Raw genomic sequence first — 20,650 nt, 5'->3', positions numbered from 1 at the left:
TATTGCTTCTGAGAGGATATTAGATGTTTTCCTACATAAAATCTGGAAGTATGGAAGTATAGGGTTGGTAAGAAAGTAATTTCGGTGTTTTAATGTGAAATGAAATTCAATTTCTTTTACACAAAAACGAACTTTAATGAGTCAAGTATCTCCATTCTGTTCGACGACCTTTTGGTAACTTCATGATTTCGCGCTCGTTCACCTTGTGGTCTTTATCAGCAAAAAATTCAACCAAATGCCATTTAAAATCCTCGTTATTACAGAAATTTTTGCCATTTAAGAAGTTTTGTGAGCTTCGAAATGAATGATAATCCGATGGTACAAGTCAGAGCTACATGGGGGAGGCGGCATCACTTCCCAATCAAGGCACAATAATTCTGTTATATGTTTCTAAAGATGTGGGAGGCCTTGGACTGTCGTGGATTCCTTTGTGATTTGCCAATTCTGTCCTTTTCTCTTTGATTTCATTAGTTTTCGGCAGTAAATATTTGAGGTGATGCTTCGGTTGTTTTTGCAGCGCGAAATATACAACACCTTTGTAATCCCACCCAACTGACAGCAAGATCTTTTTTGATGCAATTTAACTTTCGATACGATTTGTGCTGATTCTTTATGCTTGAATCATGATTCGGTTAATATTATTGTAGACGATCTATTTTCATCATAAATCGTAATGATTTTAAAAAAAAGATGGTCGACTACATCACGCTGAAAGGCGTATCGCAAATACTGATTCGTTTCGTGAAGTGAATTTCTTTCAATTCATGTTGAACCCAAATATCAAGCTTCTTAACGAGTCCAGGACATCTTATGTGATTTTCAATTGTTGTGCGTGTAAGATGCATTTAACCTTTTTATAGACACTTGCCCAATCAGTGAAGATTCGATTATGGCTTTAATTTTGTCATTATGAACTTCAGAAGGTCGGCAAGAACGATGGCCATTTTCAAATGAAAAATCTCCAGAATGAAATTTTTAAACCAACTCTAATGCGCTTTTGCAGCTGAGAATGGTGGTTCGGTAAAACCATTGAAACTAGTCCTGTGAAAATTTTAAAATATGACGCTGATTTTTGTTGTTTGACTTCTGAATTAGTATAAGATTGAAACCTAAGATAAAAATGTCAGCTGCCAAACCCCAAAAGAAAAAAAATATAAGATTGACAGAAAAACAACAAAACGAACATAACACCATCTATTTGTGCAAACGGAAATAAATTTCTCGCCAACCCAATAAAAAACGTCTTTCAACTGAGGTATAATTTTATTCTTGATCACTAGAAATTCATTTAATATCTAAATTTCACTCAATAATAATTTTGCAATTTCCAAGTTTCCAATATGAAAAGTGACAGGAAATTATCGGAAAAGGGTGTGCCAACATGCAGCTCTTAAACAAAAATTACTGTCTTATTCTGGCGTGGGCTGCGAAGGTTGTTTAACCACAACATGTCCTTATGTAGGCAGACGCAAGCGAAACTTTCGTTCGTTTGAACTTTCTTTTATGAACTTTCTCGACCTAGACAGGACAAATGTTTCAGCCCACATGGCTACCCACAGCTCAGTCACACGAATTCATCCACCTGAAGAAGTAAGGAAATTAGGAATAGGACTGTATCTCTTGTATGATTGAGTAAGAAAACGCAATATTTCTTTATTCCTGTAATGTTGAGATAAATGAATGACTGAAGTTTAAGATCATAAGCAAAGTAATTTTATATTTTAACTGTCTAAAATTTCATTCTTTCACAAAATATTTAAATTGCGAAAATTTTACAAGAGCTTCATTACTGTAAAATTTGGTCTTGGATTGATATTTTCTTAATAGAAAATTTAACTGGTTGTAAAGGCATCAGAGCAGAGGTCTTTTTTTTTTCGAGATGGGAAGCTATTAATAACATATCTTTTATTCTCGAGAAGGGGAAGGATCTCTCATTTGACAATTTCAAAATATATAAAACCTTTCTGTAAAATTAACGCTAATCTAAGACTCAATTTTTTCCTAATTTTAAATTAATTACTGGCAAGCGTCTCAACCAAACGTTTTAATAATGTTTTAAAACTGTAATATGTTAATTCTAATTTATTAGGGTATTTCAGCATTCATAGTTAATGATTTTACTTAAATAAGTAAGTTCAAAACATATATTGTTAAAATGTTATACTCAGAATATACCTAAATACAAAAATACAAAATTTCATAATACGTAAGCAGCTTGTGAATCAAAATTTGTAATAAATAGTTTAAAATTATATTAGGTAGTTAAGATATATTGCAAATATGACGCTGATTTTTGTTGTTTGACTTCTGAATTAGTATAATGTTTCTCCTTTACACATTGTAAACATTACAAAAAAACATTACAAAAAATGTAATGTTTTATATTACAAAAACATTACAAAAAACATTACAAAAAATGTAATGTTTCTCCTTTACACATTTGCTTACAAATGTAATATGAATTATTATGATTGAAATATATTCATTTTTTCCTTCTACGGGTAAAGACATTCAACTTATTAAAAGGAAGGAAAATTTTTTTAATGGAAATACAAATATTTATGCATTTATATAAAAACATCAAATTCAAGGCTGCTTCAGTTTTTGGTAGAAGCTACCACAAGAAAGAACGCAGAAATTGCTTAAAATAACAAACAGCTGTTAACAGATTAAGAATATATACGGCAGGGCCGGGTCTGAGTCGATGCAACTGATGCGACAGCACCGGGCGGCAGAATTTAGAGACGATAAAATATTTCGAATTTTAGAGCGGCACAAGACGGAAGAATTTATTTCGTTTTCGTTTGTTTAATTACGGCAAAGCATACTAGGGCTATCTGCCTACGGAATAATTTAATCAACGCAGAGACAGCCTGTGAGGATAAATGCCTAACGCCGTCCTTGTATATACACACATAAATACATAAACAGGTACGTGATGGGCAAGCGAGTATACATTTGCAAGGTCTTACCCCCCCCCCACAAATGGCGGGCCCTAGCCATTTATAGGCCTTGGCCAGTACTAAGGCCAGAAGCTGTGGTCTCTTTATTATGGAGACACTTAACAGGTGGGCCACTGTTTCCTTCTATTGAAGGAACAACAAATTACATCCATGTTTCCTCCGGGATTCGAGCCCGGTTACTTCGGTATGCCAGTCATAGTCACTAACTTCTTTCCTGCAAAGTCTTATGTAATCAGCATTTATATATATCAGAGTTAATAAGTGGTGTTACCGGAAAACGAGAATTAATAGTTTTTCAAAATACGGACGGAGATTTGGGAGGGCAAAATTTCGTGGACCACTTGCACCCTTTTTGAATTGAAAGCGTATAAAACTTGAATTACTGTAACGAAAATTAAACGCCAAGTGATTTTTACCTTTTTGTCATTTTAAGACGCGTGTTTGAAAAGAAAGTAGTAGTGGTAAGATAATTAATTCAGAGAGCAGATTTATTGAAGAATTAAAAAATGATATTAATTTGTTGCGAATCTGTATTAAGTTATATTTTTATTCTACAGAAAATATTTTGTCTTACTGAATTATTGAATAATTATGAAAATGCAATTTTACAGGTGACAGGTGAGAGCAGGTTCCGGACACCCGGGCGGCTTTCATTGACTATTCGGGTATCGACCGGATCCCGCAACTGTCCAAAAATACAACAACATTGCCAAACAGGGGCTGATGTTGGAGGACAGACGTATTGAGGATTCTTACAGTACCAATGCTTATTACAATATATAACAATTAGAGAGACTTTACATCAGGGCCCACCAGCGTCCGAGCGGTAAAGTCGTTAAACACTGGTAGTTCGTTCGGCCTGGGGCTCTAGAGCGGTAAAGTCGGTGAACACTGGTAGTTTGGTCGAGCTCTAATCTTCGCGAACGGGTTTGCTGCATGAACAGTGTCGTGGTTCTCCTCATATATAACGTATAGTATACGAGCCAGTTTTCCTTAGAAGACCTTCACGAAGACAACCATCCCCTTAGGCTGATTGCCATCGTGTGCTTTGTCATAACTAAATAAACCAAACCAAACTTATAATAGCCAAGTATTTCGGCTAGTTTTTATACCATTTATAGCTCTGGTAGAAACTTTCTTTCCGATACTTAATATTTGAAATTCCCGTAGGATAAGATTTTGATACAGCAGCGAAGAAAAATATTTAAACAGCGAGCTTTTCCGCATATGAATTTTTTCATGCTGCAAACGTGGTAGTAAATTGCACAAGAATCCTAAGAAAGCCTTGATTTAGCAAAGTAAGAGTTATACGCAGATTTTTCGGGGAAAATGCAGATTAGTTCTGAAAGTACTTTTTTTTCCTTTCTTTCATAATTCCATTGTTCTTTTCAATTTTTTTTTATGAATCGCATGCCAACACATGCATACGTAAGAAAACCTATATTACTACAAGATTCTTTCTTTTGTGAACATTTTTACACAAAATTTCTAGATACGGGCTACACTGCTATGAAATATTCCTCCAAACTAAGACAACATCTTTATATATATATATAAGCGGTTAAAGTGTGTGTCGCCGATAGTTTATTGTTGCCACTCGGAAAAATGAGCGCGCAAATTAACGTTTCCGCAGTTTTTAATTAATATCTCGGCCGATTAAAGTCATACGAAGATGAGAACGGTATCGATGGACTCGGAGAATTTTTTGGAATCCGAGGATACGCGTCTCGAATTTCAACTCGGCGCCGTTCCGTAGATATTCGAGAAAAAAGAATTTGGCACGTAGCCAAATCCCAGTAATAGGAAAAAACCCAAGAAAGAAAGTGGAAAATGTAGAGAAAACGTAGGGGAAAATTAGTTTTTAATTAATATCTCGGCTAATTAAAGTCCCACGAAGACGCGAATGGTCAAAATGGCGTGCCACGGACCTGCGGAATCCAACGGTGTGCTTCGCTAAGCCCGGAAGCCAGCCGTTTCGGAGGAGATAATGTTACTTCACCCTATACATATATATGCGGCTTAAGTGTCTGTTTGTCACCGATAGTTTATTGGTTGCTCGCGTAACTGTACTAGCCAATGGAGTGACGTTGAAACGGCACAGGGTTGCCGTATTAATCGAGACATAGACAATTTCCTGTAAAACTTGCCTTTCCTATGACCATCAATAAATCTCAGGGCCAAACGCTTAAGCGTGTTGGCATTTTTTTTACCTGAGCCTGCATTTTGGACACGGTCAACTTTATGTTGCCTGTTCAAGAGTTCGTGAAGGAACGGACGTAAAATTAAAAAATAATTGATGGTGCTCTGGAAGGCGAGCTTAAAAATGATGGGAAGATCTACACGAGAAATGTTGTGTCCAAAGAGATCTTTGGCATGTGAATTAACATTTTATTATTTAAATCACCTTTATTTATTGAGCTAGCGGTGGCTTTTAAGAAATGTACCGCCACTGGTTTCCTTCATTGCACTCTACTTTAAACAATTAAGCTAGTAGAAGGGGGAAACCCCGTAAGGCAGTAAGCAAAGGGGCGTCCTCGCCGCCTACCCTGGGTAATTCAGTTTGAATTGGCAGACATCTTTGTACAAATCATTTTAATTACAATTTATAATATCTAGAACAGCGAAATCGTAAATTTTGGGCATCAATATTGGTAAAAAAGTGACGCGAAATTTCGGAACATTTTTATAAATTCGAAAAATCGATAATTATCCTTCAAATATTTCAAGAATAATTGTAGAACACCAGGCACGGATGAATTCATTTAGAATTCATCTGTGCCTGGTGTTCAGGATTGGTCTAAAACGATATCATTAGAGCTCTTTTCATGGAATTTTAAAAGCGAACATTTAAAGCAAGAAGGGTAAATGTTCGACGCATCTTCAGAAAACAACTTTAAATAAATGTCTTAAGAGAAATAACTAGACCAACAGAGTAATCAATATAAAAGTTTAACTCTTTGCATATGAATCTCACATGATTATAGCATTTATTAAATAACCTCAATAAACCTTTCCAGAATTTTAATTTCCAGCATTAGACTTCTTACACAAGTTCTTCCTAGATGTATACAAAACCTAATCTGTATAATAGGTATTATTACAGTAAAATTTAAAATTTAAGTTAAATTAACCTGACATGATTACTGTGACGATTAATGTAGCTCAACTAATTTCAGAATCTCAATTACCAGTATTCCTAAAGTTTGTATAAAACCAACTATTTATTTTTCTGTAAATCTAAACTATTCCATATATCTACCTATTTAACAATAAGCATTCAAAAAAAAAAAAAAAAAGTTTAAGCTATTAATGAAAACTATATACTTACAATTTCAGCAGCAAATATCAAAACCAAAGCTACCCGCATGGTCTTCCTGTAAAAAGAAAAATGCTAAATATAACGTAATGTAAGATTTCACATAGTTATTCGTACATAAACTTATTTTAACAATTATTTTTGAGAAGATAATTAGTTCTTATTTGACGAGTTACCATTATGCAAAATAATTGACCACACTTTTTACGCCAATATGGTGAAAAATGAAATCCAAAAAGCTGTATAAAACACTTTAAATTTCGATAAAAGTGTATAATTCATTTTATGCTTAAAGAAACACCTTTATTTGATTTAAACATCTGTGAGAATTAATTTAATATATTCAATTTAAATAAATAGAAATCAAATGATTATCCTCAGGCATTTTTAACATATGGTGTTGGAAAAATCTTAAAATTATTAGTCCAAATGGCTTTGCCCCTGAAGGACTACTGGTTTCGTTTTGCAATTTTGCGTTGAATCACTATAAATGTCCGTTTTACTTTTCAAACTGTTGTCACCAAATGTTAGAGTCCTGAATTATATTTGAAGAAATCAAATAATGAAAAATCTGCATAAATGTATGTATATTTCTCGCATTATGATAAAACAACGGTACATAGAGCCTTCGAATTTTGAATGACTTAATCCTCCTACGAATATGGGCACGTGGAAGACCCAATTTGAAATTTAGAATTTGTTTTATGATCGATTTCCTATTTTCTAAAACTTTAACGAATTTCTGAGTAACAAACTCAACGATTTAAAAGCGAGCCTTAAAAAGACCTTTTTTTTTTATCTCTAGCGTGCGGAATTGTGTATCGGAAGTTCTAAAGATAGTCTCATTTTAAAATTCTAAATATAGGCTCATTTTAAAATTATTTTGCGACATTGCTATTGAACTGAATTTTATGGTTTAAGTGCAAAGAACATGATATTTAATAAATAAAGGTAACACACAAAACGTCAAAAAAAAAAAAAAAAAAAAAAAAAAAAAAAAAAAAAAACGCCCCTTTGAACGTAATTTAAAATCTGAAACCTTTCAGATTTTTTTGCGATGTACAGCCTTTTATTTTTCATTTAATTTGAAACATCTTTTATTGACTGCAATTATACTGCATGCGGTGGACTGCACAGAGATGAGAAAATCGTGTGTGCGTTCCCCGCAAGTCACTGTTTCCAAGCTTTTATGATGTGCCATATGAGATGGTCTGACATCGCAAGCGCAATAATTAGTTCCAGTTAGCAAGTACAAGAGACATAACTTCACGACCAGTGCCAAGAGATTTTAGTGTCCCACGCTGTGTCTGTTGTCAAAGCCTCTCGATTTCAGGAGGGCTGACGAACCAGTGATCTTGTTTTTCCTCTGATATCGTTCCAGACATAATGAATCAGAGACTGTAAAATACTACTGAAAAATTAAGGAGGCTTGGCTAATTCAGACTGCAGCTTGTTTCCATGGGAATAACACACCAGAATACTCTAGTTTTGAGTTCAGAAATGCAGGAAGTATTACGCAACCTCACAGATATATTAATCTTTATATGGAATCAGAAGCGCTACCTGCCGCCGGTATCCACACATTCATTATGATCAACTGGATACTTTGTGAATTAAAAGGTATTTAAATTATGTTGATCAATTACAGAGAGTAGTCGGGAGGTGATCCACCAAAACAATTCCGCATGTCGCATAAGAAACGTGTTTTATTAATTTTAATATTTCTGAAAATGATGATAAATGTATAATTTAGATATATCATAAATTAAATATACTCTAAATTATAACAATTAAATACATTAGTAAAAATAAAACACGAATTTCAATTATTATGGATTATATTTTGACGTTTTTAAATCACGCGGCTTGTTAAGAAATTACAGATCAATCGAAATTGGAAGATAAATAAAAAATTTACTATTATACCAATGGCAACACTCAGAAAACTGACTGTTTGGAAGCAATGTCGAAGATAAATTAAAAACTTTGTTTTGTGCAAGACAAAACATGGCAAAATTTGCCATGTCGAGAAGCCGGTAAACGCATGGCAGGGTAATTTCAAATTTAGCATTATGCCCCAGGAGATAAACTTTCGTTTTAGTGCGTAGGAAAGGTACGAGGAAAGGAAAAGAAAGAATAAGTAGAGATACTTGGACAGCAATAATAATTTAATGATCTTTAAATGTTTATTTATTGTATTCTTTCTTGACATAGTAATAACACATGGAACACATATAACTAATTAAAGCACTGTATTTACCATTAAGCTCGGGTATGTCTGTACATTTTACCCAAATATTTCGATGCAGATTTCTATGTACAGCTACTAAGCGGGGTATTCAGATTTTAAGTTCGATATCTTGTATTTATTCTGCTATGAAAATCGCATGAAAAATCATGCAGGACAGAAGATAATGTTAAAAATGAAAATACCTGTTTTTAAATATTTGATATATCAAATTGCATGCCGCTTTAAATTGTTTTTATCATAATTAGTAATAATGGTCATCTCATAATTCACAGCACAATGAACATGCATTCATAAAACGCATATACTCACAGCATAGTCTTTAACAATTTTATTAAAAGTGATGCATAATTTTATTCTTTACCCATCAACAAAAAATTACACATTCGCATAGTGCTGTGACATACCTCACTTAGTAACATCAGACATCAGACATACAACAGACATCATCATGACAGTAACATCAGAACAAGCCCAAGAAATTCATTGTGGCAAGGAGTACAAGACTGCGCCTGTCGTTGGCAACAGCCTTGAGCACCATACAGGTGACAGTACGACTTCGCTCAGTTCCGCCCCCAATTTTGAGGAAGAGCATCCTGGGGGTGTTGGTCCTAGAGTCTTTCTCTACCATCAATCTCTCGAGAGGAATTTCGGCATGCCACATATCTAGAGTGGCTTCCATGCCGCACAAATATTATACATTTAACAAACATGCCTTCTGCGGGATTCGAACTAGGTCCCTTCGGTACTGCAGTAAGTTCTAATCACTATACGATAGTCGCATTGTTTACTTTGTATACAACAGCAGTTCCTATTTTCCGATTACTCATCTTCAGATGAACTATCGGTTTTTGTATTGTGTTAGGAATATTTTTTCCATCACAGTAACTCATTTTAAATTTGATCCATTTCATTTGAACTGTCCTTTATTTCAAAACTTTTCCAAATGATGTCTCGGCACACCATCCCCATGCTAATAACACCCATAGACTTTACCCAGTTCACAACTAGTTCACAGTCCATCATAGATATGAGATTCAAGATTCGTAGATACGGCTAAAATAATTGAGGCTATAAATTCAGATATTACTTCCGACACTTTTCCCTTTCATTTCCTTTAACTTTAGAAAAAGATAAAAAGTAACATTTAGAAACTTGTATTCTTTTTTCGCAACATATTATAAAACTTTCACTTCACGACTAACATTTTCTAAAAGAATTAAAAAAAAAAAAAAAAAAAAAAAAAAAAAAAAAAAAAAAGAGTAAGAAAGAACAATAAAATCTTGTTTCCTGACAAAATCTTTGTAACCGGGGGGAAAATGTCGAAATCTTATGCCTCCGAGACAATAGAACAAGACAGCTTTATTCCGTGGGAAATAAAATGGAAGTAAATTGTGTTATAAAGCTTTGAGGGAAATGGTTGACACTTTTGTCGAAAATGCTTTTCTTAAAAGTTCACTGCAACTCTTTCCCAGACACACGCATATATAACAACACGCAAATATTCTCAGCAATTGTTGGCTAGAGATTTTCGGACTTTAAGAATGGCTGAATTATGGGTTGGACGCATGTGCGCATTTATGATGAGTCGTCGGTCCCTCAGGGTTAAAGACTCAGTTTAGTCCATTTTTCTTTTTGTTTTTTCTCTTTCCATTCAAAGAGAACATATGAATAATGCATGAGCATTCTTCTATGCAGGGACAATGGAAACTTAAATCCCTGCCCACCGGAAGAAAGGGAAAGGCTTTTAAAGATCCCACAGAAGAACGCCCTTGAAATTGAGTAACGTTAAACAATTTTAACGCTTGGAAATACAAATGATGAAAGATAAGTTGCATATTAGTGCAATCTATAAAGAGCATAAAAGGAATGAATCAGTTCCTTTAATAAGACTTCTATATTTCAGGGTTAATGAACTAAATTGTGATAAAAAAATACAGGGTGTCTCGAAAGGTCGTAACCAAACTTAACATGCTGGTCTGTCATATCATGACAAACAAGATTTACATAAGAACTTGTGTCCGGAAATGCGAACGGGTTCGCTAGAGGGCAATGTTGGCAAGCGTAGAGGGAAAAAAGAAAGGATGTAGAAAGAGGTGTTAATATGACTTTCGGCCTTCAGCGGCTGAGTGGTAAAAAGCCGCTGAACACTAGTAGTTCGGGCCCAGGTTCGAGTTCAAACGAACGGGATGGTTGCATGAGTGTTTTCGTGGTTTTCCCCATGTATAACGTAAATAAGAGCTAGTTTCACTTAAAAAGACCTCCACGAGGCATATCTTCTTTCCGTGTAGTGCTTAAGGACGAAGCACGTAATAACTTAATATTTTAATATTTCTTTGAAATGCAACGATTATTTTTCTGTTTGAGATATAATCATAGTCTCAATTTTTATGAAAAGTAATTCAGAAAATGTACGATGTTTTCATAAATTAATCATAACAATTTTATAATGTATTTTATAAGTTAGCTACTCAAGAAATAATTGTACAACCTTATTTTGCTAAAAACATCCTACTTTTAAGAGAATACACTTAGCACGAATATTGCTTTTTGAAATTATCAACATAACTGCGTTTTTATCAACATAACTTAGGAAAAAAATAATTTTGTCAACAAAATTTCTAATTTCTAAATAGTTTCATCTTCACCATTATTGTTATTATTTAAGCATCCCAAAGCGAAATTTAATGCTAAACTTTCGAAGGCCTTTCAATTTATGACTTTGGGGACACTTGAGAAAAGTGTTTATTATAAGGTTTGTACTCAAACGATCCAAAGAAGAAAATGCACAGCTATGTCTAGAAAAATTAAAACTTTATGATAAAGCAGTATTTACGATTTAATTTATGATAGAACAGTATCATATCAAGATCACGAAGATCTTACCCTCATCTTTTCAAAGTACTCGCTTTAAACACATGAAATTATATGTCTTAAATTTCTGAGCGATTAAATCAAACTAATAGGCATCTTACTAATGTTTAGTTTGTGATTTTTCAAGTGTTCAACTGGCATTTGCCTACGAACCTCAGATCGCGATTTTTAAAAGCTTCATAACTTTTACTAGCCCGAAAGGGCCTTAGCCCAAATGGGCTAGTATTCTCGAACCGAGATTTTGCATCGTCCATTATAAACGGAGAATGACTTTCCAAATTATTGCCGCATAATACTATCGTCCTGTATTATCTTTAAAAAAAATTAAACAATGAAGAATCTGCATGTATGTATGTATGTTCCTCGCATTGTGGAAAACGACGGTACCTAGAGCCATTAAATTTTGAATAACATTGTCCTTCACCAGAAAATGTGGACCTGAAAGACCGAATTTCGAATTTTATGTTTTGTATTTTTTAAAACTTTAATGAAATTTTGATTAACAAACTCAGCGATTTGAAAGCGAGCAGTAGCAACAATGTACGGAATCAAAAATGTTTTCTGTAGCGCGCGAGACTGCTTATCAGGAGCTTGCAATTTTTAAATATTTTGCGGATTTTGCTGTTGAAATATCGAATTTTATGTGGCGTAAATTCGAGGAACATGATATTTAATAAATCAAGTTAACCCACAAAAGGTTAATTAAAATAAAAGACAAAGCAAATAAAAAATTTGAAAGCCTTCAGATTTTAAATTATGCCCAAAGGGGAGTTTTTTTAACGTTTTGTGTGTTGCCTTTATTTATTAAATATCATATTCTTGGCACTTAAACCACATAAAATTCAATTTAACAGCAATATCAGAAAACATTTAAAAACATATCTTTATAATTTCCGATAGACAGTCTCGCGTGCTGGAGATAAAAATATTTTTCTCCGTAGACTGTTGCCATTGCTTGCTTTGAAATCGTTGAGTTTGTTAATCAAAAACTCGTTAAAGCTTTATAAAATATGAAATAGATAACAATTCAAAATTCAAAATTCGGCATCAGGTGGCCATATTCGGGTCAAGGATTACGTGATTGAAAATTTGATGGTTCTAGGTGCGGTCGTTTTTTTCAAAATGCGAGAAACATACATACATTTATGCAGGTTCTTCATTATTTAATTTCTTTAAATATAATACAGAGCAAGAATATTTGGTGGGAACAATTTGAAAAGTGATTCAAATTTTTCTAAAGATTCAACGCAATATCCCGTTTTGAGACTAATAGCCCTTTTCAGCTAATGCAAGCTCAGGGAGAGTGTAAAATCTTTAACAAACTCATTTCGGCGACTGTTACAATCTGAAACTTTACGGTATTTTTTAAATTAGTAGTCCAAAGGGTCTTTGTCCGTGAAGGTTTTCGTTTTGCGATTTTGCGTTGAATCACTATAAATGTCCGTTTCATTTTTCAAACTGTTGCACCAAATGTTAGAGCCCTGCATTATATTTGAAAAAATTAAATAATGAAAAATCTGCATAAATGTATGCATACTTTTCGCATTGTGATATAAAATAACGGTACATAGAGCCATCCAATTTTGAATGACGTTATCCTACTGCGAATATGGGCATGTGGAAGACCAAATTTGGAATTTGTTTTATTATCGATTTCATATTTTGTAAAACTTTAAGGAATTTTTGAGTAACAAACTCAACGATTTCAAAGCGAGCAATGGCAACAATCTACGGGGGTTAAAAAAAAAAAGAAACTTTTTATCTCCAGCGCGCGGAACTGCGTATCGGAAATTCTAAAGATAAGCTCATTTTAAAATTATTTTGCGACATTACTATTGAACTGAAATTTATGGTTTAAGTGCGAAGAACATGATATTTAATAAATAAAGGAAGGTAACACGGAAAAAGTTTAAAAAACGCCCCTTTGGACGTAATTTAAAATCTGAAACCTTTTAGATTTTTGCTTTGATAATTTTTTTTATTTATATATTATTTTCCTCTTTTCTAAAAATTTTTGAAATTATTTTTATTTACCGCTTTTGACAGCTCATACATTTACATGCCATCGTTCATTAAATCTACTAGTCACAATCTAAAGGCAGGACATTCTTAATGTTTTGTAATGATTCCCAATCAAACACAAGCACAGTTAGCTCTACGACTTTACAATAACAATGAGTTGCATAACATTTCCTGCGTTACAAAAATAAACTGGAATTTCCAAATCGTTTGCAATCTTCGATAGCGAGTTAACTGAAATTCCAAGAACAATTACCATCGATGTGTTTAAAGATCCCACTATCGTGTTAAAAGATAATGCATGCTTCACAGAAAAATGGGAACAACCTCAAATGTCGCATACACGAGCTTTATAACGAAAGCATAAGTGAAAGTTTACTCACAGCTACGACTATTGCTTGGAAATCGCACGACATTTAATTTCATTACCTATTATTTCTAAAGGTATTTATTGTGACTTCATGCAATAGCCTTTTGTTTCTGTAACTTTTGCTTTCGTTTTCTCCGGCGTAACGGCCCTTCAATTTTAACGGTATGGTGTGTAACGAGCGAATGCATAAAAAGCGGTATCATTTTGTTTTGGCTTTGCTTTGTTTCTTTTTCCTCCCCTTCCTCCCTCAGTAAAGAAAATCGTGATGTTAGGCATCTTCATTTCAGCTAGGTTGATGGCCACAGTATCAGAGGTCAAGAATCAGAAATAATTCGGCTTCAGTCTCAGGATTTCTCTGAATGTTTCTGAATTATAATTTCAATAAAGACTGGCTCTTCAGTAATGATGCGTTCATAACAAGAAACCTTTTCCGTTATGAATATCAGTCTCGAGAGCATCATCGCTTCTTGAATTTCTGTGAGAATTCTTGCCAAAATCTATCCGAAATCCTCTTTGAATTTTTCTTGCTTAATTTCCGTGTTTCTCATATTCTAAGCTGTGCAGTTATTGGATTTAAAAAAAGCAAATATAAATAAATTCTAACAATTTTATACTAAGTGTGTAATATATAACGCAAGAAACAATTTTTATCAATTATTTGATTAGAAAAGAATATAAGCACCAGGAATTTAAGAAGTACGTTTATTATATGTATTTAAATCGCTTAGTCTGTTAAGAAATTATGTATTGATTAACTTCGAAAAGTACTGTTACGAATTTTGTATTTGTATAGCTAATTTTAGTAGAACGGTTATTAAAATTGTTGTATTTTGCCCTTGGAATGCAGCGTGAGAGAAATTTTAAGAGAAAGCTATGCCGGGCATTTAACATTCAGTAAGTTTATCTCGGTAATTTCTATTTATATTGAATAAAAGTAATTGAACACTATGTTAACTGTAACCCTAATTTCATCCTTTTACTGAATTCTAGAAATATAGTGAAGCAGAAAATGCTAGAACTATTTCCCGCGGGGTAAAAACTATTTAAAGCCGGAGAGAGAAATCTAAGCTCAGTTGTTTAGTTAGTTGATTAGTTATTGTTATTACGAGTTGTAGTTCCACGTGAACTGAGATAAATCGTACTAGCTTTCTCCTTTAAGTGCTGTGCATTGCGTTCCATTTAGCATTTTTTTAGTAGTTTGAAGTATAACTACTACTGATTATTGCTGAGTGATATTGTGAGCACTTGTACGAATATCTCTGAGGAAAATTTCAGAGTTCTGATATACTTCTTTTGGTAAGAATAAATTGTATTAAGCTATTATCGGACTTGTGCATTTAATCTGTTACGAACCCGTACGCACACAATAATACTATATTAAACATCTTACGTTTTACCGAATGGCAATACCGTGAGAACTAGCTACGGCGAGGCGCGTGGAAAATATATGAAACATCTTATATTTCGTACAATGGAAGTTTGTTGAACGAGCGATAGTCCGATTGAGCCATACATTTTCATATCCATGATATATCTGTATTCGTGGAATGGAATACATATCAAGGCGAGCAGATGACATATCCATGGTAGCGTATTATAACTTTTCTATTTCTTTGTACGAAGTAAAGGAAGTATTGTAATCGCCAAAAATTTCGGGTTTCATATTTTAACAAAAGTATCCATTTTTACTGCTCTTGAATCCATTTGACCGATGTTTCTGTGTGGCATCTGCACTTGTAATAAAAAAGATGTATGTAATAAATGATGCTATGTAATAGAAAAGACTGGAGAAAACAGAATGATTCATTCATTGCGTTGAAGAGGCTGTAATAACTTGGAGATAAGTACGTAGTCAGAAAGATGACACTCGAAGACAAACTTAACCGTTAATTCCGCACATAATTTTATTCCTTTTAACTAATTCTTAGGACTCATATTCTTTTTCATTGAACATCCTCACTATGAGTGCGCTATGCACCCTACAATTTTATACTCATCATATTTTTAGAACAATGAACAAGAGGTAGCAGAGGCTAAGCAACACGTCTAAGCGTCAGCGAGCGAAGTAACATCTTAACGGGAAGAGAGTTAGAAGCAAAAGTGCGCAGTTATCCAATATGGCAGCCAAAGAAAGGCTTCAGTTTGCGAAATTTTGAGTTCGGGTTCCGAATTAGCTACGCCATCAACGTTATGCAAGCCATATGACGTAGACATAGACTGATGGAGAAATGATGCAGGCCAGAAAATTTATTACTATTTTTAGAATAGAGAGGGGGGAATTAAGGGCTATTGCTAGTTTAAATTATAATTTTGAGATTTACATATTTTTATTGAAATTTATATGTATGTGGATAATCAATTCAAAATGCTCTATAATATTTTTCTAGACTGCCTAATTTTTCTCTTATGTTTACGCTCCTCTGTATGCGTAATAAAATTAAATGGGAAGATAAAAAATTGTAGAAATGTTAGGATTTTTTTATGTGCGCTTTCTTTCTTTAATGCGATCTATTTCATAAATATTGTTTCATAAATTGTTCAGTTGGTTCATTGATTATGGGAATGGTAATACACATATCAAATGGTAATACACATATCAAAATATTTTTTGAGTTTTTATGCCACTTTGCATTCAAAACAAAATGCAATAACAACACATAGCTTTTAAAATTGAAATTCTTTTTAGTTGAGTTTTAATTTTATTTAATAGCGAAGTTTAATTTTATTTTTAACTAAGAGAAAAGCAAACTTTTTACATGATTTCTACATTTTTGAATTTTGTTACATTTTTTGAGTAAAAATTCTTTATGGTTATTCTTCTTCGAAGTTTTAAAATATAATTTCTAGTTTTTACATTGCATGTAATTTTTTTTTCATTTATAAAGAAAATTATGGTGAAATTATATTTATTTTTTGCTTTCAAGAGTCGTATCATGATAAATAGCAATGTACTTATTTTTACACTTTAAACAAATGTTTAGATTACTCATCTGCAAAACATCTTTATCAAAGAGGCTTTATTTAGTAAAGGTTTCCGAGACACCTGACAAAAGCAAAAGCAAAATATTTTCCCACGTGAGAAAAACTGCTCATCTGGAAAAGACTTTTATACATAAAGTAGTAATAAATATACAAATAAAATTACATTTACCTTTCAATCAAACAATCTGCTCTGTAGCATTTCCTTACTGACAGGAACAAAGCCAACAGTTTTCTGAAATAAAATGATGTTATAAATTAATAGATGAGACTGGAAAGATCTGCCACAATTAATTATTTCATCAAAAAAGAATTATAGAATTATTTGTGGATACAATTTACTTTGATAACTGCCAAAATTTATTGCAGATACTATGTCATTAACCAGTAACTAATAAACCTACATAACTATCAATAGTTTTTTTAAATCCACTTGCCTATTCAGCATTAATTAACAAGCATTAATTAAGTAAATCTACATAACTATCAATTTTTTTAATTCCAATAGTGGGCACATTATCCAATCCTAGGCCCAGAAGTGGTGGCCATTTTATTGTGGAGGCACCTAACAGGCAGTCACCGTTGCCTCTCATGAAGAGACGGACAGTTACAATCATGCCATCTTCGGAATTCGAACCCAGGCCCTTCGATATTACAAATAGGCTCCCCTAACCACTATATCATCTGAGCGGCCTATCAATAGATATCAATAAGCTGAATTAAAATTCAGCATGTTCTTAATAGCAATAAAGAGACATTTAAAAACAATCTAAAATTCTCATTCAAAGAATTTTTGTGTGTTAAATATTATTTAAATACATAAAAAAAAAAAAAAAAAAAAAAAAAATATGTTTTCTAAACTGAAAGCAGAAGGCGTGTTGGTGAGAATAGCATCTTGTAAAATGACGTTAAGTCATTTTACAATATTGAGTAATTTGAATAATTTTAATTAAAAACAAGCACAAACGAAAACTTAAAACTAACGAAAAAAAATTGAATAAATTTATGCCACTAATTGGTATAAAATATGTTAATATTTTCAATTGATAATGAGTATTTTAATGATTCAAACATAAAAATTGAGATAATTAGATGTAACATTTCTCACATACATTTATGTTATTACATTTATACATAACTTATACATTTATATTAGAGCACATGTTCGCCAAATACATCGAAGTGCCCTTTGGGCAATTTTCGTGGCTCTTCGCTTTCTTGAGAAGATTGCTTTTTCTTTCCTAGTGGTGTTTGGAACTTAATATGCATTAATATATTTTCGAGTAGAATAGCTCTCCGTCACACACACAAGAAAAGAAAAACAAAATTAAAGCTTTCAGATTTTATATTATGCCCAAAGAGGCGTTTTTTTTTTAACGTTTCGTGCGTTAACTTTATTTATAAAATATCACGCTCTTCGCACTTAAAAACTATAAAATTCAATTCAACAGTAATATCACAAAATAATTTTAAAATGAGCATATCTTTAGAATTTTCGATACACAATCTCGCTCGCTCGGGATAAAATTTTTTTTTTTCTATACAACGTTGCCATTGCTCGCTTTGAAATCGTTTACTTAGTTAATGAAAAATTCGTTAAAGTTTTACCAAATATGAAATAGATTATGAAACAAATTCCAAATTTGGGCTTCTAGAGGCCCATATTCGAGTAGAGGGCTATGTTATTCAAAACTGGATGTCTCTTAGAATGCGAGAAACATACATACATTAATGCAAATTCTTTATCATATAATTTCTTTAAATATAATGCAGGGCCCTAATATTTGGTGGCAACAATTTGAAAAGTGAACCGTCGTTTCATAGTGGACGCCATTTCATAGCAAAATGCCAAAACGAAATTAATAGCCCTTCTGGCAAATTACCTTTTTAGGCTAAAAATATGACTCTAAAAATCTTAAGCACATTACCTACTTTTTAAGCACATACTATTATTAAAAACGGAAAGAAGAAACAAGTAATATACAGTTATTGTTTTTAGTTTTTAAACTATAGGCAGAACAGAAAACTCACAGAAATTAGTTTCAACTGCTAATATTCTAGCATGACATAAAATTCTCTTTCAACCATGGAACGAATTCCTGAACAAATAAATCTTATTTCTAAAAACGCATTTAGCAAACAGAACTAGAACTTTCTTCATTAAGCTTTAAAAGATTCCACCGGCCTTCGGGTACTAGCACTTGTGTCTCTCATTCTGAAAGGAATGCAAGTTATACAAAAGAAAAAGTAGAACATACATTTGACGCAGTCGTATCATTTGTAAAAGATCCAAGAAACGAGTTGAATGTCTTTATTTTCGTAATTATAAGGCATGGTTCCTGATGTGAAGTTATGCTCATAAATAAAATAGGTCAGATTTTTCATAAGATGAAACACAACAAGTCGAATTGAATTATTAGTGGAAGGGAGTGCCCAGACGTAAAAGAACAGCCACTTAGGTTTTTATTCCCTCTTCCCTTTTTATAAATGCCCTGTTCTGGTTCGTTTAACCAGCGGTAAGAATGAAAAAAAAATGCTTTCTATTTTTAATGAATAAAATAATGATCGTTGGTTCTTCTAACCACCTCAAAGAGATTTTTAAAGGTTTGATGTTATAAAAGCAATACAGAGATTAGTTCATTAGTTTCAGAAGATCAAATATAAAACTGGTATACTGGACGAGTCAAACCAGTAAAGTAAAGCAAATAACCCATTTAATTAAAATTTAATTTTCACTTATTTAAATGCAAAAGTATTTTTTTTTTTTTTTTTTTTTTTTTTTTTTTTTGTGCAATTTTTGAGATGTTAAGAGCCACAATGTAAGATGCCATGTTTGCTATAAAAGTTCTTGATTTCGTTTTAAAGAAACGCAGTTTTTTAAAATTGCAGTATTAATATTGTTCTCGCCATCGAACCAAAAACTTCAGATAAGTACAATAAATAAACAATAACCGAAACACTCTTCCTATGAAATTTTTCTCTATAAACGGAGACCTCTTATTTATGGCATCCATTGAACTTCTGTATTCACGAAATTCTTCTGTGTTCTGTATTTGAGAAACACACGTACATTTATGCAAATTCTTCATTATTTAATTTCTTTAAATATAACACAGGTCGAGAATATTTGGTGGCAATAATATGAAAAGTGAAACGAACATTTAAAGTTTTCAACGCAAAATCCCAAAATGTGATGAATAGACCTTTGGGCTAATAAAATAAAAGTCTTAAATAACAATAACAAAAAAACTGTTTTTTGTACTCATTTATGAATCAGGATGCAAATGTAAACATATCAAGATTGGTATGGGAAAAAGCAGCAAGCAGAAGTGAAAAGATTCCGAGATCCAAGTATAATCATCCAGTTTAAATGGGATGAGAGTTTCCTTTCATGCTAACGGTTTCTATCAACCGTTAACATCGATGGTGTTCATATTCCCACTAATGACTTCCGAGTCTAAGAATACGGAAGTGAAGTTACTGACGTTTCAAAGCAGAGAAGAAGAATGAGAGAAATACACTTCGAAAGATCTTAAGAAGATTCCGGAGCTACCAAAACATGCATCATTTGCCTGAATCCCGAACATATTTCAACTCTAAAAACAACGCACGCGTTCTCGTTTAAGACTCTCTTCACATCTATTTAAATTGCTACTTGGGCGATGATAAATCTCCGAGAGTTATCTGATAAGAAAGAACTTGAGCGCGAACTTTCATTCTGATGGACATTGGAGATGGTGTTGAATCGCTCTGAAGAGACGATCTGGTCACGTGAGATGACGGCTTGATTTAAATTCCATCATTCTATCGTTACAGTAATTGTTTCAGAGGAACAATCGCAAGATGATAGATGTCCTAAGGGATACCGTTAATATTTGTAA

The 20,650-nt window shown here is 33.0% G+C and overlaps 1 protein-coding gene across 4 annotated transcripts in view; it reads right to left on the bottom strand.

The window, feature by feature from the left end:
- The window catches only part of LOC118203526 (uncharacterized), a 294,354-nt gene that overhangs the window by 38,333 nt on the left and 235,371 nt on the right, over positions 1–20,650 (bottom strand). For all 4 annotated transcript variants that reach the window (XM_085823275.1, XM_085823276.1, XM_035375809.2 and 1 more), the window contains 2 exons: positions 16,942–17,004; positions 6,292–6,337 (listed from right to left, as the gene is read on the bottom strand). In XM_085823275.1, the coding sequence (XP_085679401.1) occupies positions 6,292–6,330 (39 nt within the window). In that variant the 5' untranslated portion in view covers positions 6,331–6,337; positions 16,942–17,004. The remainder of the gene's footprint in view (positions 1–6,291; positions 6,338–16,941; positions 17,005–20,650) is intronic.

The sequence above is a fragment of the Stegodyphus dumicola genome, chromosome 9 (assembly GCF_044657685.1).
Source record: "Stegodyphus dumicola isolate Sdum_Otavi_A_Nest chromosome 9, ASM4465768v1".
NCBI classification, from domain to species: domain Eukaryota; kingdom Metazoa; phylum Arthropoda; class Arachnida; order Araneae; family Eresidae; genus Stegodyphus; species Stegodyphus dumicola.
The sequence above is the reverse complement of the archived record's forward strand: the minus strand, read 5'-3'. Positions and strand labels throughout refer to the sequence as shown.